This window comes from Microtus ochrogaster, chromosome 10 (genome assembly GCF_000317375.1).
Source record: "Microtus ochrogaster isolate Prairie Vole_2 chromosome 10, MicOch1.0, whole genome shotgun sequence".
NCBI lineage: Eukaryota > Metazoa > Chordata > Mammalia > Rodentia > Cricetidae > Microtus > Microtus ochrogaster.
Window position 1 is genome coordinate 83,342,494 of NC_022016.1, and position 17,424 is coordinate 83,359,917.

The 17,424-nt window shown below is 46.3% G+C and overlaps 1 protein-coding gene across 1 annotated transcript in view; it reads right to left on the reverse strand.

Moving 5' to 3' along the window:
* Positions 1-17,422, reverse strand: part of Clstn1 (calsyntenin 1) — a gene marked incomplete at its 5' end in the record, with an annotated part of 65,653 nt that extends 48,231 nt beyond the window's left edge. The window contains one exon of the mRNA XM_005353763.1: positions 17,353-17,422. Within this exon, the coding sequence (XP_005353820.1) occupies positions 17,353-17,422 (70 nt within the window). The remainder of the gene's footprint in view (positions 1-17,352) is intronic.
* Positions 17,423-17,424: the final 2 nt, after the last annotated feature.

A 17,424-nucleotide genomic window follows, 5' to 3' on the forward strand; every position in this document is an offset into this window, starting at 1 on the left:
AAAAAAGAAATCAAAACAAAAGTTAGGGCTATATCAGGAAATCAATAGAAAAATCAACAAAATCAAAGCTGGTTCTTTGAAAAGATGGAAAAAGATAAACTTGTAGCTAGGTTAAGATAAAGATTCCTGATAACAGAAATGATGGCTCAGTGGTTGAGAGCACTGGCTGCTCTTCCAGAGGACCTGGGTTCAATTCCGAGCACCCACATAGCAGCTCACAATTGTAATTCCAGTTCCAGAAGATCCAATGCCCACTGACCTCCATGGGCACTGCATGGATGTGGTACACAGACATGTAAAATAAATATTAAAAATAAAGCTAAAATATTATAAGAAATGAAGAGAAGACATCACTACAGATTTGTGGACTTTAGATAGAACAAAGGAATAATATGGGGGCTGGAGCTATGGTTCAGTGGTTAAGAGAGCACTTATTGCTCTTCCAGAGGACTTGGGTTCAATTCCCAGCACCCACACGGTAGCTCACAGCTGTCTGTAATTCCTGTTACAGATAGGATCCAACGCCCTCACACAAACATACATGCAGGCAGAACAGCAATGCACGTAAAATAATTTTTAAAAAAGAATAAAGAATACAAACAATTCTATGCACACAATTTAGTAAACTAAATAAAACAGATCAATTCCTTAAAAGGCAAAGTCTGCCAAAACACACACAAGGAATACACAAGCCAAACAGATGACAAAGGAGAAAAAGCCAGATAGCTCTGTACATGGCGATAAGCTGTTAAAACTCCTAATTCTGCTCTACAACAAGCCACAGGCCAGCAGAGTACATCTGTGAAGGATGTGCTCCACACAAGAGACACAAAGGACTCGAGTCTCAGTGAAGAGCCAAGTGCAGTCGGTTATAGTGCACACCTTCAATCCCAGCACTCGGGAGGCAGAGGCAGGAGGATCTCTGTGAGTTTGAGGCCAGCCTGGTCTACAAAGCTAGTTCCAGGACAGCCAGAGCTACTTAGTGAGACCCTGTGTTTAGATGACTGGATGGATGGATGGATGGATGGATGGATGGATGGATGGATGGATGGATGGATGGACGGACGGACGGACAAGCCAGGTGCGCCTGTCGCCAGAGCCCCTTGAGAGACTGAGGCAAGAGGATCATCGAGCTCGTAAGAGACCAGCCTGGGTGACAGAATCAAGGCCTCGCCTCAACGGGAAATACAGGCGAGAACATGAGGGTGAGAGGCAACTCCGCGAGAAAATGAACAATCTTACCACAGGCTACAGACCTGACCCACCAGAATCTTCCACAGACGGCAAGGTGAGTGAGTGTGTGAACGGATGCCCGCACGCTGTCTTCAGGAAACTGCCCGTCTGGATGACAGTGAGACTCCACTAAACACACCAACGATTAGAACAGTCAACACGCGGCACACTGAAAGCATCGAATGTCGGGACAGACACAAGCACGCAGTCACCCAGAAAGACACAAGCAGCCTGAGACAAGAGATACCCTCCATCTACTGTTCTGGTACTTGCCCGTGTGAACTAAAAATGTAGGGCCACAACACATCTGGGCTGGCAGGCAAACACACCTGCCACCAAGCCTGAAGATCTCGGCCCAATCCCTAGAGACCCACACAATGGAAAGAGGGAACCAACGTCTCAAGCTGTCTTCTGATCTCTGCATTTATGACATGGCACATGTGAGCACACACACACACGTAGAAGTGAACTTAAAATATTTTTAATTTTATTTTTCAATTGTGCATATTATGATATGTAATTTCATCACAATTTTAAAGAGGTAAGGGGGATTTACAGGGAATTAATAAAGCAACACACACACTCATCCAATTGGTCAGAACACAGCACGTCATTAGTTCACCCAATAACAACCCTAGCTATTTTACTATATCATTTCACAGACAGAAAATCTGGGTCACAGAGAAAATTAAATAACCGTGCTAGAACTCACAGAAAGGGGTAACCACACCCAGATCCACCCTGTGGGGACTCTGAGGCAGAACAGCCAAGGAAGGCTGCCTTCCTACAGCAGGGCCAGAATCAGTCTTTCAAGGCAAAGCTAGCTCCCTGGTGAGCAGGGCTCCTCCAGAGACAGGGAGCACGGAAGGCAGCCCCCAGAGCAGCATTTTGTCAAGCCACAGCAATCCTTTCTAAGGTGCCTACTCAAGGCGGGCGCAGTGCAAGCTTCTGAGGTGTTTACACATGTAAATGTCATACAAGGTACAAGCCTGGTGTGGTGGCGCACACCTTTAATCCCAGCACTAGGGAGGTGGAGGAAGGCAGATCTCTGTGAGTTCGAAGCCAGCTTGGTCTACAGAGTGAGTCTACACAGGGAAACTCTGTCTTTGAAAAATATATACATAATACATAAATATAAATACAATGTAGTAATTATCAAAAATATTTCGGGATTGTGCTGGGGTTTGCAGCGCATCACGCCCTTCTGCACTCTATGTGCTGCCATACAGTTCGTGAACCCAGCTGGAGACTGAAACACACAGAGACACACAGAGACACGGGTCATCCTTGAAACCAGAATGCCCCTTTACTGTGTACCAGAGCCGCTTATACAGAGATTCTTAACTGATAGCCACGCCCCAGCCAAACACACCAGAAACCACTCTCCTGCCATCAGGAACTTCTGAGGGTCTCGTGCTCAGAGCAGCTGAAGGCTGTCTCAGAGCAGAGGAAAACAAGTTGTTTACCAGAAATTCAGGATCTGAGGAGTTCACAGCTCCCAACAGGGCTTTGCATTTGAAAGCACATGCTCTAACATGGCACTACTACACTCCCAATTGCACCAGAACTTTTTGCTTATTTTTAAGTTTTTTTTCTATTTACATGTATGTTTATGTGTACCATATACATGCAGGAGTCAGTGGAGACGAGAAGGTGTCAGATCTCCTGAAATTGGAGTCACATGTAGATGGAAATTTCTGTCCCCCCTGGTCCTACAGCTGTTCAGTCCCAAAGAAACATAGAGGCTTATATTAATTATAAACTGTTTGGCCTGTTAGCTCAGGCTTATTATTAACTAGCTCTTTCAACTTAACTCATAATTCTTATTTATGTTTAGCCACGTGGCTTGGTACCTTTTCTCAGTAAAGCATTCTCATCTAGCTTCCTCTGTGTCTGGCTAGCGAATGCATCCTGCCTTTCCTCTTCCCAGAATTCTTAGTCTGGTTGTCCCACCTATACTTCCTGCCTGACTACTGGCCAATCACCATTTTATTAAACCAGTATGAGTGACAAATCTTTACAGTGTACAAGAGCATTATCCCACAGCAGCTACAGATGGTTGTGAGCCACAGTGTGGATGTGAGAAACTGAACCCCAGATCTACAGCAAGAGCAGTAAGTGCTCTTAACCTCTGAGCCATCCCTCCAGCCACCTCCATGTTCATTCTTAAGTCTGCTGGTCCTGAGCTACAAAACCACTGATAAGAGGTGACTTCTGCTCTGGTAAAATGTGTGAGCAACAGGGTTTCTGAAGTTCCTTTTACTTCTAGAACTCCAGCAACCATGAGTCAGAAGCTGGGGGGGGGCGGGATTTGTTATTTAGATAACAGTAACTTTTTTTTTTTTTAATTTAAGGGTCTTAAGTCCCTAATGTCCTAATGCAATACTATCCAAGGTACCAGAGCCTGTGTAAGTGGGCAGGCAAGTGTCAGCTTTACAACCAAGGACTGTCACACACAAAGGGTAGGACTGGAGTAGAGCACAGTGAGGCAAAGCCAGATGCAGGGGATGTTGTCGAAGCAAAAACAAGGCATTGGCCTTGTCGAGGGCAACACCAAAACAAAATGCCCAGAGCTACTAGTTCACAGCCCTTCCCATGAGCACCCAGGCAGGCTTCTGAGGGTAGATCTGTCCCGGGGGAAAGCCAGATGCCAAGAAATCTCAGAGGATTTCTCAGAAAATAAAGCCAAGAGCAAACACAGACTCCATTCATCATGAAGCACTTTACAGTGAAAGCACCCACTTAAAGGCTTGCAGGGCCTGCTGAGGCCAGATAGACAAAGGTGAGAATTTGTTATTGTTGATCCTTGTCTCACTGCCACCACCTCCCAAGAGAAAGGGAGGTGCATTGGGGAGCAGCCTGCAGTGGTCAAGAATGCTGGCTGCTTTTGCAGAGGACCCAGGTTTGGTTCTCAGCACCCACATGGTGGTCAAAACCTTCTGTAACTCCATTTCCAGAGGGCCCTCCAATGTCCTCTTCTGGCTTCCATAGGCACTGCATGTATGTGCTGCACATATATACATACAAACATACAGGCAAAACCCCTACATATATAAAATAAAAATGAATGAAATACCAGGCATGGTAGTGAACATCAGTAACCACAGTACTTGGGTGGTTGTGAGTTCGAGGTCAGCACTGGCTGCATGAGATCTATAATCCAGCTCACAAGCAATGCCAGGCCTGAGGGCCAGAACGCCACTCTCTCCTGCACTCAGGGGGCCCCTCATGGTTAATAAGGAGCACAGTAAGAAGCAGCAAGCGAACCCCTGTTCTGCAGAAAGGCCTCTGCAGACTGTGCTCTGCACTGTCACCCAGCAGTCAGAGGCAAACTACAGGTGACTTACCCCAGAGGGACAGCGGCTGGAGTACGCCCTGGGCTGGAGTACACTCTGGACGGTATGCTCCCGTCTCTTGGGGGGGGGGGCTCTTTCTGGGAAGTCTACACCTTTGCTTAGGTGGCTCCTGTCTCTTGGGGGGGCTCTTTCTGGGAAGTCTACACCTTTGCTTAGGTGGCTCCCGTCTCTTGGGGGAACTCTTTCTGGGAAGTCTACACCTTTGCTTAGGTGGCTCCCGTCTCTTGGGGGAACTCTTTCTGGGAAGTCTACACCTTTGCTTAGGTGGCTCCCGTCTCTTGGGGGGGGGCTCTTTTTGGGAGGGCTACACCTTTGCCACGGTGTGAGGCTGAACTTTCCTCAGCTATTTCAAACAGAACAGACTGGATAGAGAATTCAGCTCACTTCATAATCAGAGACTAGAAAACAAATCAGGGCCACTCTTCTGACTAAATGTTAACTATTTGTTTTTGGGGTGCTGGCATCAAACCCAAGGACACCTGCATGTCAGCAAGTGTTTTTTTCTACAACTGAGTCACATTCCAGCTCTATAAACTCTCTGTTTTAGGGAAAAGAAATGAATGTGTTAAATGACCATGTGGTGGCGTTATTATTACTGTCACTATTAATTTGCTCAACTGGTCTTACTTTTGATTCTTTTTATTTTGTTTGTTTTTTTGGCTTTTTAGTCCTGGCTGTCTTAGAACTCACTGTTTACCAGGTTGGCTTGGAACTCACAGAGATCCTCCTTCCTCTGCCTCCAGAGTGCTGGGATTAAGGGCATGTGCCACCACCAGCCTTCTAATACAGTAAATACGCACAGAAACAAAACCATGTTAACATAAGTTCCTTAAAATCCTTAATTAAGTCCGAGAATGGCCTAGAGTGTAATCCTAGTACTCGGGAGATGGAGGACTAGGTTAATGGTCACCGTAGGCTACCCTTGAGACCAATTTGTCTCAAAACAGGCACACCAAGTTCTGAGTGGAGGGGGATATGAGATCACAATACAGGAACCCGGAAAATTGGTAGCGCAGGCTCTGCTTCTCCCCCAAGTGATTATTACACATGTGGCTTGGTCTGGTCTCAAACTCCTGGGCTAAAATGATCCTCCTGCCTCAGTCTCTGGAGTGCCAGAACTATAGGTGTGTGCCACCATACCTAACTCTGGTACAAACAGCAAATGAGCCGCCTGCCTCTGCCTCCCAAGTGCTGGATTAGAGAGTGAGTCACCACGTCCGGCACTGCAGCGTGTTTTCAGTGAATGGCTTCCAGGAAAGATAACAAGGAACATGTACACCCCATTAAGAATATCTCAGCCAGGCGGTGGTGGCGCACGCCTTTAATCCCAGCACTTGGGAGGCAGAGGCAGGCAGATCTCTCTAAGTCCAAGGTCTACAAATTGAGTTCCAGGACATTCAGAGCTGTGTATCAGCTCTGTAAAAGCTTGTGCTAAAATCTAGATTATTTTTATTTTATGTCCATTGGTGTTTTGCCTGCATGTATGTCTATGTGAGGTTGAGAGAGCCTCTGGAAATGGAGTTACAGACAGCTATGAGTTGCTATGTGTGCTGGGAATTGAACCTGAGTCCTCTGGAAGAGCAGCCAGTGCTCTTAACCCCTGAGCCATCTCTCCAGATCACACTTTAAATGTCTTTTGCATTTATTTATTTTTATTTACTATGCACGTGCCTTGTCTGCATGTATCTCTGTGCGTGTGGGCATGCATTGCTGCAGAGAGTGTTGGATCCTGCCTGAGTCTGGAGTTACACACAGTTCTTAGTGTGGGTGCTGGGAACTGAGCTCAGGTACTTCGGCAAGAGCATCGCTCCAGCCCCCTTCCGAGATTTATTATCAGGTATGTGTGTAAGTGTGCACGAGGTGCTGCGTCTAAGCATGGGTACGTGAGTGCCATAGCCCATGTGTGGAGCTGGAGCTGGCTCTCCCCTTCCACTGTCACGTGGAAGGGCCAGGGTCGCCCAGGCCCCAGACTCCGGTCAACAGGCTTCTGCACAAGTGTTTTCACCTGCTGAGCTATCTGGCTGACTCTAAAACACACATTTTATCTTTACGCTGGTGAAATACTTCTACAAGAGCAAATCTGATTCTTAAAGATTAAATAATTTGGAAAACCCAAGAGAAAGTTTCAAACAGCCACTCAAGTTGAATTTTTTAGTACAAACAATTAGGCACGTTTGATCAGTCACTAGTTTATATAATATTAATAAACAGTTCCTGAAAGACATGTGAAGTGGCCCATGCCTATGGTCCTAGCCTGGGCTATGTACAGCAAGACCGAGGGTCAGAAAGGTCAGACAGTCCCCATGGTGGACACAATACCTGCCCTGATCAAGAGCTGCAGCAGGAGGCTCGTGCACTATCTCTCGTCTCTGCCTCCATTCACACTAGCAGGCTGCTGTCCACCCTTGACCCATCCTCCATAAGCAGGACTCTCCCTCCCATCTCATCAGCGCACGTGATGCGCAAGTTTCTGGCTCCAATGAGGTGCTGCTGTGTGTGACTGAGCCTGTTTCCTACAAATCTCCACTCACGCTCACTACAGGCTGAGGAAATGTCAGTGGTCAGTTGGCAAACTCCAAGGATTTTGAAACATTAGAAATATAAAGAAATAAAACGAAGTGTGAGTTTCAAGTTGCTGTCTTCGCGGATCAACAAACGGCTGGATGAGTGACCTTCTGGGTCATCTTAGAATCACCCCTAACTGTGGTCCGCATGTGCCACCACACGACTTAAAAGAGGTTTAAATATATCCAATTCATCTAGGAAAAGCGTTCATTCTTTTCTTAATATGTGTGTGTGCACGGGAGTTTAGGGGCATCACCTCAGCAAGATGTGGGGGTGAGGGAACAACTCTCAGAACTCGAGTCTCTCCTTCCACCACAGGAGTTTGGGGGCATCCACCTCAGCAAGATGTGGGGGTCAGGGAACAACTCTCAGAACTCGAGTCTCTCCTTCCACCAAGTTTCTTTCTTTTTTTGATTTCAAATAAATATTGAATGTATAAAAACAAATGTTTCTTTTTAAACTGAACTTTTTTACATCTATTGCCCCATTCAAATGTTCTATCATCTTATATGATATCTTCAAAATCTGTTATCAAGGATACATATAGAAAAGTTTTTTTTAAATAAATAGAAACAAAGGTATTTTTCATCTTTTATTATAAGATGACATAAAAAGTTTACTCAACAGAAGTAATTTTTTTTTTCAACAGAAGTAATTTTATTACTAATTCAGGGGAGGGAAGTCACCAAATTTTTTGTGCAGACAATGCTAGCCTTCTTTTAAGCATTAAGAGCATAACTGCTTAAGAAATGACATAAGCAACAATTCTACAACTACATATTCTCTAAAATAATCTACTTTTTTTTTTGCATATGTGCACAGCTTTAGCAAATTAAAGCCCAAGAGAAATGCTCAGAACCCAGACCCAGCGGCCAACCCTGCAGTGAAGTCAGGAGAGCTTCCCAGCCAGGGCACCAGCAGCCAACACTGCAGCTCCCTCTTCCCTATATTCTAAACACAAAAACCAGAAACTAAGAACTTAATACACAAATCACAGCCACACTATTTAAACAGCCTCACAGTTAAACATATCGTAAAGACCGTGAGAATCTAGCTCGGCTCTCCAGGCTTGTGGGGCAGGCGCCTTTACCTGCTGAGCAGTCCTGCTTGCCCAACAGTTAAGGTTTTTCTTGTTGCATTCTATCTTAATATTATTTATTTTACATGTATGAGTGTTTCGCCTGTATGAATGTATGCATACCATGTACATGTAGTGCCCCCACAGATTCCCCTGGAACTGGAATTATGGATGGTCATGAGCTGCCTGAGCCCTGGGAACCGAACCTGGGTCCTCTGCAAGAACAGTCAGTGCTCTGAGTCCCTGAGCCCCCGAATTGTTTTGCTTTTGCAATACTGAGGATCCAGGACCTTACACACACAGTGTGTGCTCTAGCACAAAGCCACACTTGAGCCATAATACTTATCATTTTTATTTATGTGTATGTCACACGTGTGCCTGTGCCTGAGGGAGGTCAGGAGAGGGCACGGGATCCCCTGATATGTGTATGTATATGCCACACGTGTGCCTGTGCGTGAGGGAGGTCAGGAGAGGGCATTGGATCCCCGGAAGCTAGAGTGACAGGCAGTCGTGAGCTGCCTGGCTAAGATTGCTGGGAACCGAACTCAGCAGGTTCTCTGGAGCAACAGCGGCAATGCGACTTCACTGCTGCTCCACACTGCAGCCCGGGGGTGTTTGTTTTCTGTCTGAGACTTTGAAGTACTAGTTACTCCTGGGTTAACCAAGCACAGGCACTCACACACCTGGGCACAGCCTTTTAAAACCCTTGCCAAGCTTTGCTTGGGAATCACACACAGGTGTCAACAGCTATTTAGAGAATCTCAGATCAGCCCTCACCAACGCAGGGCTTATAATCCACCCTGAGGATTTGTGAGATACCCTGGGGGCTCAGGCACAAAGCTGCCAGTCCCCACTGCCAGTTCCCACCCCACTGTTCTTCCACACACTTTACCCAGAGGAGACCAGAAAAAAATTAGAGACACGTCAGCGCACACTGTTCTATTTCTTTGACAAATGTTTGAAATGCATGGCAGGGAAAAAAAAGATGAGGGATTAGCTGGGAATTTTAATTACTGTCATTCTAGGCACTAATCCTGTATGCAATTTGAAACTGGCAGGAATTAGCCAACGTACTTAAAGGTAAACACAATCTGTTTGACCCAGGGTTTTAATCCCCCCAAATCACGCATCAACCCCACCTGCTCTCACTGTCTCTGGTGAACTTAGAATAACATGGCTCTGACAAGGTGCTGTGCACACAAAGAAGGGGCAGCCTGCATCCTGAGGCTACTGAAGAATAAAAGGCCAGAGTCTCCCCATGAGGCAGGAGGCGGGCATCAGCTGGGAGCATCAGCCAGGAGACTGCGCCCTGGCCAGTCCATCTGAAAGGCTGAGGCAGGAGGATTGTTAAAAGCTAAAGGCCAGCCTGAGTGAGAGTGTGAGTTCTAAGACAGTCTGGGATACATAGTAAGACTCTGTGTCAAAAAAAAAAAAAAATGTGTGCACTATACACACACGGGTGCGGTTTGAGCTGTAGAGTGCTTGCTAGGCACACTCGAGCGTGAGGGGTGTGTGTCTGTGATCCCCAACACCCTTAAACTGGGCATGATTAACTAGCACGTGCCTGGTCCCAGCACATGGGGGCACAGGCAGAAGGATCAGAAGTTCAAGGGTTATTCTCAGCTTCTTCGTATGGAGCTGGAGGCTAGTCTAGGCTACCTGAGACCCTGTCTCAAAAAATTTTTAAGTACTGGGAAGAACTTAGAATATTTTTGTTTCTTTCATTTTAAAGAGGTATTAAAGATGGCATTTATTCTTACTAAGTTTCAAAGTACATTTGATTCTAAAAGCATGTCTCTAAATGTTTGTACTAGGGTTAAGAGTGGGTAAATAAGGAACATTAATTAAAGAATAAAACCAGATAAAACAATTTTTCTTTTCTTTTTTTTTTTTAAGATTTATTTATTTATTATATATACAGTGTTCAGCCTCCATGTATGCCTGCAGGCCAGAAGAGGGCACCAGATCTAGATGGTTGTGAGCCACCATGTGGTTGCTGGGAATTGAACTCAGGACCTCCGGAAGAGCAGTCAGTGCTCTTAACCTCTGAGCCATCTCTCCAGCCCAAACAATTTTCTTTTCAAACCCAGTCTTCAATTAGCATGACAAAAATATAATGAATGAGCAATTGTCATTGTCTAAGCTACCTGTAGCCTAGGAATTTATGTGGCATTTCCAACCCCTTCATGAAGTTCGGCCCTACTCAGAAGACTAGCCTCACAGTCTGCATGTGTCCCCAACATGAGCTGGCTCCATCTCAGATCACCAAACATGAGAACCTGGGAGATACTGGGCCACAAAATGTTGTGGGTCAGAGCGACAAGTGACAAAGAGTCTCAGGCTGAGATGACGCCAAGATAGGAAAGATAGGACTGGGTCCAAAGGAAAGCAGAGCATGAGAGAGGCTTTGTATCCCGAGTCCCATAGGTGCACACAGGCTGTCTGTCGGAGGGGGTGGGGGACCGGCTGCGCCAACAGAAGACAATGCCTTCAAAGTTCCTTCCAGCTCAGTTCAAAACCTGGGGCACAAACGTGAAGGAAGGAATTGGCTAGGTGAAATGTTTCTTTGCCCCATTAAGAAAAAACCAGCAACCTCCAACTGAAGAACAGACAGTCGACTGGGAATGTCTGAGCAGAAAACTGCTCCCTTGAGCGACTGTGGAGGTCACAGGACGCCGCAGCCTCTGAGAAAGTCTGAGGTTAAACAGTTAAACATAAGGAGATTAAGCAGGAGGTTAAGGCTGGGCAGTGGTGGCGCACACCTATAATCCCAGCACTGGGGGTGGCAAGTGACAGCAGGATCACAACTGCAAGGTCACACACACAGTCAGAAGCCAGTTCAGGAGACTGTGTGCCACGGCCGGGCGGCTCAGCCTGTGATTACCATGCCTGCTGCCTGCTGCCTGCTGCCTGCTGCCTGCTGCCTGCTGCCTGCTGCCTGCTGCCTGCTGCCCTAGCGGGAGGTCCCGAGTCAGACCACAAACCCCATGGAAGAGCTAGGTGTGCTCAAGAAAGTCTGTGACCCTACTCCTGGGGTGGAGAGAAATGGAGACACTTGGATTCGCTGACTAGCCAGTCTAGCCTACTGGTGAGCTCTGGATCAGTCAGAGCCCCTGGATGAAAGTATAAGGACAACGGAGGAGGACACCTGATGTCAACCTCTGACACAGATAGAAACACACACGCAGAGTTTATGGCACATACATCTCCACAGCACTGTTTCAAAGGGAGTTCTGGGATGTAGCTCAGCACACAGCACTCGCCTAGCAGGCACAAGGTTCCATCTGCAGTGTGATTACTTAGTACTTAATTAATTTTTAAATGGTTATAGGAAACAGAGGTCTTCTTTTGACCTCAACTCTGCTCAGAGGCTGAGTGGTGACCTAGCATGAGCATGCATGAGGCCCTGGGTTCGGTTCCCAGACCCAAAAGCAAAAGATGAAGAAAAGAAACGCGTTAAACAGAGAATCTGAGCACAGACTCAATGGGCGTTCTTTGGACCGAGAAGCAGCCTGATCTGAAACAGGAGACTGAGACAATGCCCACCCGACCAAAGAGGCACAGAGGCAAACACGGGCCTTCTTTTGGTACGCTGCCTGCCACCAGCTTCCTGCTGGGGTCCGGCATGGAAGAAAGTTGACCTTCAATGCATTTTTACAGGCTTTTAAGACACTTCATATCCAGTTACTTTGAAATAACTGAATCTTTGCTCAGTTTAAAAAAAAAAAAAAAAACACTCAGCAAGGCGTCCTGTGAAATTGCCAGTCTAATAATATCATCCTAAAGCTAAATGATCAAATGAGTGGAGCCATACCTAACACGCTGCAGACAAAGGGCCAGTGAAGTCTCTTCAGGTAACCTGTCCAGGACAGGGATGTCACAGCATGAGGCTCCCACCGAGGACCTTTTGGGAGCCTCTGTTTGTGTCTAAGGACCCCGTGGGGTCTGGGTTTTTTAACAATGAAAAACATGACTCTGCAGAAATCACCTCCGCCAGACAAGAGAGCATATTCCTTACCTACATAAGCTGTATTTTATTTTAAATTTCCATTTGCAAACATGGATTTTGTTTGAGAAACTCTGCTTCTCCCAAACCAAGAAAAGCAAGAAAAGCAAGGTAGAATGTTCTGAAGCCTCAACTAGAATAGCCTGGAACTCACTACATGGCCCAGGCTTGCTTCAAACTCGTGGCAATCCTCCTGCTTCACCCTCCTGAACTTTATGATGACAGGTATAAGTCATCATGCCTGGTCTGTTTCCATTTTTAAAAAAGATTTATTTACCTTTATTTTTATGTGTGTTTTGCATGCATGTATGTCTGTGCCCCCATGTGTGTGCAGTACCCCTGGAGACCAGATGAGGGCACAAGATCCACTGGAACTGGAATTAGATAGTAGTGAGCCACCAGGTGGGTGCTGGGAACCAGACTTAGGTCTCTGCAAGATCAATAAGCTCCCGTAACCACTGAGCCATCTCTCCAGCCCTGCTTCTATTTTTAAGGGTTTTTTATATTATATGTCTTTATTTGGTGGGAGAGCTTGTACGTGTCATGACAGAAGTATGGCGATCCGAGAACTACTTGCAGGAGTTGGAGGAACTTAAATCAGTCTTAATGATCTCACCATCTCACCAGTTCTGTTTCAGTTCTTTTACGTGAAATAAAATTCTATCAAAAAATCACATTTTTCTGTCTTAATAATGAAAATAATGCAATTAGTTTATCGTTTGCAACAGGGTCTCATATGGCCCAAGCTAGCCTCTACCTGTCTCTGCAGCCAAGAACGCCCTCAAAGCTCTGACTCTCCTGCCTCTACCTCCAAGTGCTAGGATTATAGATGCGCATGATGGCACCTGAGTTGCAATAATTTAGTGCTGTGAAATTTCACTTATCTCAGGTATATCATTTTAAATATTCAGACTTGTTTTTAATAAGTTTACCCCATTAGTGAAACATGTTACAATTATAGCATTTTCTGATTTCAATATAAAAATGCTGTATTTCAGCCGGGCAGTGGTGGCGCACGCCTTTAATCCCAGCACTAGGGAGGCAGAGGCAGGCGGATCTCTGTGAGTTCGAGGCCAGCCTGGTCTACAAGAGCTAGTGCCAGGACAGGCTCCAAAACCACAGAGAAACCCTGTCTCAAAACACCAAAAAAAAAAAAATGCTGTATTTCACAATAATGTCATTTTAGGCCATATTCTTCATATCTAAAATAAGAGTTTTTGTTTTGTTTCTGTGTAGCTCTGGCCATCCTGAAACTCACTCTGTAGACCAGGCTGATCTCAAACTCACAGAGATCCACCTGCCTCTGCCTCCTGAGTGTTAGAATTAAAGGTGTGCGCCACCATGCCCAGCCTCGAAATAAACTTGTAATCATCCTATAGAAAAGCAATTTCTATGAAACTGTTTGGTTTTGTCTCTCTCCTAAAGTATATGGTCAAAGAATGAATTACCCCTAATCCAGTACTCCAATTAATCAAGCTAAAGATATGACCCACTAAGAATTAGTAATGTTTTCTTAATTCTTCTACATCTACAGATACAAATAAATAAACATGTTAGATTAAGAACAATAATTCTATATTGAAATGGCTCCTTTGCTTCAAAGGTATTTCTGAAAACCTATTTAACAAGAGCTAGCAAGATGGCTAAAAGGTATGCCTCCTTCTCCCAAAATAATAAACAAATAATGTAAAAAAAATTAATGAGGTAAATGCTATGCAAAACTGAACAAGTGAAATAGAGAAAGGAAGACTCAGTGAGAGAGAGAGAGAGAGAGAGAGAGAGAGAGAGAGAGAGAGAGAATGTATCTCAAGGGAAAATTCAGCTGTCAAAAGGGACAGTGAAGAAGGGTTATGCGTTCCTATCACATGCTTGGTATTTGATTTTGAAACAAAAAACAACAACAACTAATACTTCAGTTTTAGGCTGTGAGAAGTCTGTGTGAAAATTCTGCTGAGCAGTGGTGGCGCACGCCTTTAATCCCAACACTCCAGAGACAGAGGCAGGCGGATCTCTGAGACTGAGGCCAGCCTGATACACAAAACTATTTCTAGGACAGCCAGGGCTGCAGAGAGAAACCCTGCTTCAAAAGAAAAAAAGAAAAGAAAAGAAAAAGAAAAGAAAGAAAAGAAAAGAGAAAGTTACTTGTTTTGTTTTGGGAGACAGTGTTTCTCTGTGCATCTTTGGAGCCTGTCCTGGATTAAAGGTGTGTGCTGCCGCCACCTGGCTACTTGATCTTTTTTTAATTAAAGTGAAATTCTATAGTACTCTAAAACAAAACAACTAATTAGCTAGACAGGAGGTACAGGCCTGTAACCTCAGCAGTAGGAAAGAGCCGGAGGGAAGCCCCGTGAGTTCAAGGCCATCCTGGTCTACACAGCAAGCTCCAGGCTACAGAGTGAGACTACCTCAAAGATGGATAAAGAAAAAGAATAAAAGAGTCTCAAGACAATTAATAATCCAATGCAATTTATATTAGGATAGCTATCATTTTCCCTCTAAGTTTGCATGTGAGCTCAATTCCATTAATAATTTTTCAAGGCATGTGGAATATGAATAGTAGCTTACGCCATTCTGCCTAGCAACATGAAATGAACTGGAAATGTGGTCCAGTAAGTAGCAGGGTACCTGCCCAGCCCAGGCAAGGCCCTGGGCTCTGTCTCCAGCACCAGTATTGCTGGGAGGACTCAGGTGTTAACTGAAATAATGAATCTACAGAAAACACTGTCACAACTTGGCTATTTACATATAAAACTCATTTGTAACATTTCGAACTGAAATTTTTTTATTAGCATGTCATGGAATATTCATGAATGGACAAGCGGAAAAAAATAAGAAACAACAAATGCAAAAGAAAAACTGATGTTCAAATGTTTTTATTTTGAAGACTAAGAACCCCAGTGGACCATAACTGCACCAGGGAAAAACTAGAGAAATCAGATTACAAATGACTCACTCAACCCAGTGGAAGCTTCCCCTTCCTCACAGCCGGTCTGCTGTACGGCGGACAATCAGCTGAGATGATACCATAGTTCAACCAAAGCCATTAAATGATGGACAGTGGACGTAGGTATAGGAACAAACTTAAAAATCCCGGATTCAAAAAGGCAGGGTTACTGACAACTAAACCAAATATGACTTGAACTGTTTCTAAAATGCCCAACCTACGCACTTTTTTTTTAATGTATGGGGTTTTTCCCAAAACTTGGCTTGATGTAACTTTTAAAAAATCCAATGCAGCCTAATTAGATACTTAGTGTCGAGGGGGAGCTGACTTTGACAAGAATGGACAGAATGTTCTAAATGAAATAAAAGCAGTTTTCAGTTTATCACCCTCTGGGTGGCACACTGGAACAAAGGATGCCTTGGCCTCTTCTGCCCTTTAATTTGTGAACACGACTTTCCAAAGTCAGGCTAAGGAGAAAAAGCAATCTTTATTTTAAAGCTTGCAAAGTTATAATGTGACCATCTCATCCAGATTTCTATTAATCCACCTCTCCCAAAGTTTTCTTCATTACCAAAACACACACTCGAAGAAAACAGATTCGAGCATCCTATAGACTATTTACCAAGAATACTTGAAGATCAGGGCCAGTGTTTACAATTTCAAGTTCCACTCAAAAGCCTTTATCTGCAATGCGTAAGTTTCTTGGTGGCAAGCTCAGTCAATATCAGAAGGCAGGTAAAATGTTTAGCTAAGTGGATGAATAATTACAATCGGTTAACAAAGAAAGACTATTTGCCACCTACAATCCTAAGGAATTAACTAACGGTGCTTCTGGTTTCTGTGGTGGTCATACAAGCCTTGCACATCTCCGTGAGTAAAGCTCAAGCGATGAATAGTTGGCTCACACCCGGTGGGTGAGAAGTGGTCACAAACACCTTCTCGATTTCGCCTTTGGGTAAAAGGGTGGGAAGGAAGCCGAGTTTTCGCCTCTGCTGCTTCGGAAATCACGTTTAAAGGACTTGGAGAGGAGGTGGAGAGGGGCGAAGTCGTGGTGTCCACCTAGCCGCAACGGAGAACCGGGATGTTGGGAAAGGGGTGCGGAGGAGTGGATGCTTATGTAAGCACACACCAAAATCCGTGCGTGCATCCCCAGGCTGATGCACTTCTGAGCACCCAACACACGTACACTGCATCCCACCCAGGGGCGCACCTCCCAGGCTGAGTTCGCTACCGGAAAGTGGGCTGACCCCCCCCCCACCTCCGTGCGTCCCCTGATCTCTCAGATCAACACCTCCACTACCCTGGGGCTGCAACCGGGACGGTCCAAGGCCCAGATGCCCCGTCTGGGCATAAAACTGGCTTCCTCAGGCAACTGCAGCGCGCGCCTACGTTCTCCGCAGCTAAGTGGCCGGCTCTGCAAGCCTGAACCTGACCCTCCGGAGCGAGCCGGCTCCGTGCTCTGCACTCAGCCCGGAGCCCCGCACCCAAGCAGTCAGTCCCACAGTCGGGCCAGAACACTGCGCCCCAATAACACCACGTCGCTCGGCACCGATCCCTGGGCGCTGACACCATTCCCGCAGTGGGTCCTGCACCTGTGCACCTGATAACGATCTCCGCGCTGGGCCCCGAACCTTGCCGGATACGACTAGCGCATTCGAATCCGTACATCGCTGTGCACTCGGACCTGGCACCGGACCTGGGCCCTGGCACCATTCCCATACTCGGACCCAAATCCTGCAGCCCTACACGACTCCTGCACTCTGTTCCCACCTTGCATCCGGTCACTACTCACGAACTCGGACCCAAACCCTGCTCAATACGATTCGCGTACTCGGATCCGAACCCTGGGCCTTGGCAGCATTCCTACACTGGGACCCGAACCTTGTCTGATACAATGCGCACACTAGGACCCGAACCCCGGGCTCTGGCACGATTCCCGCACCCGGCCCAGAACCCCGAGGCCCTGCACGACTTCAGCGCTGTACCCACCTTGCCCATAACCCAGCAGCCCCGCAAGACTCCCGCCCTCGGGCCCCACCTTGAACCGGGGGCACGGCTCCCGTACTCGGCCCCGACCCGAACCCCGCGGCCCCGCATGACTCCCTCGCTCCGCCCAACCGTGCACCCGGCTATGGTACCCGCACCCGGCTCACCGCGCCCCGCCGCTTACCTCGCGCGGCCCAGACCCCGCCACCGCACAGCAGCCCGGCCAGCAGCAGCCGGACGGCCGGGGCCAGCGCGG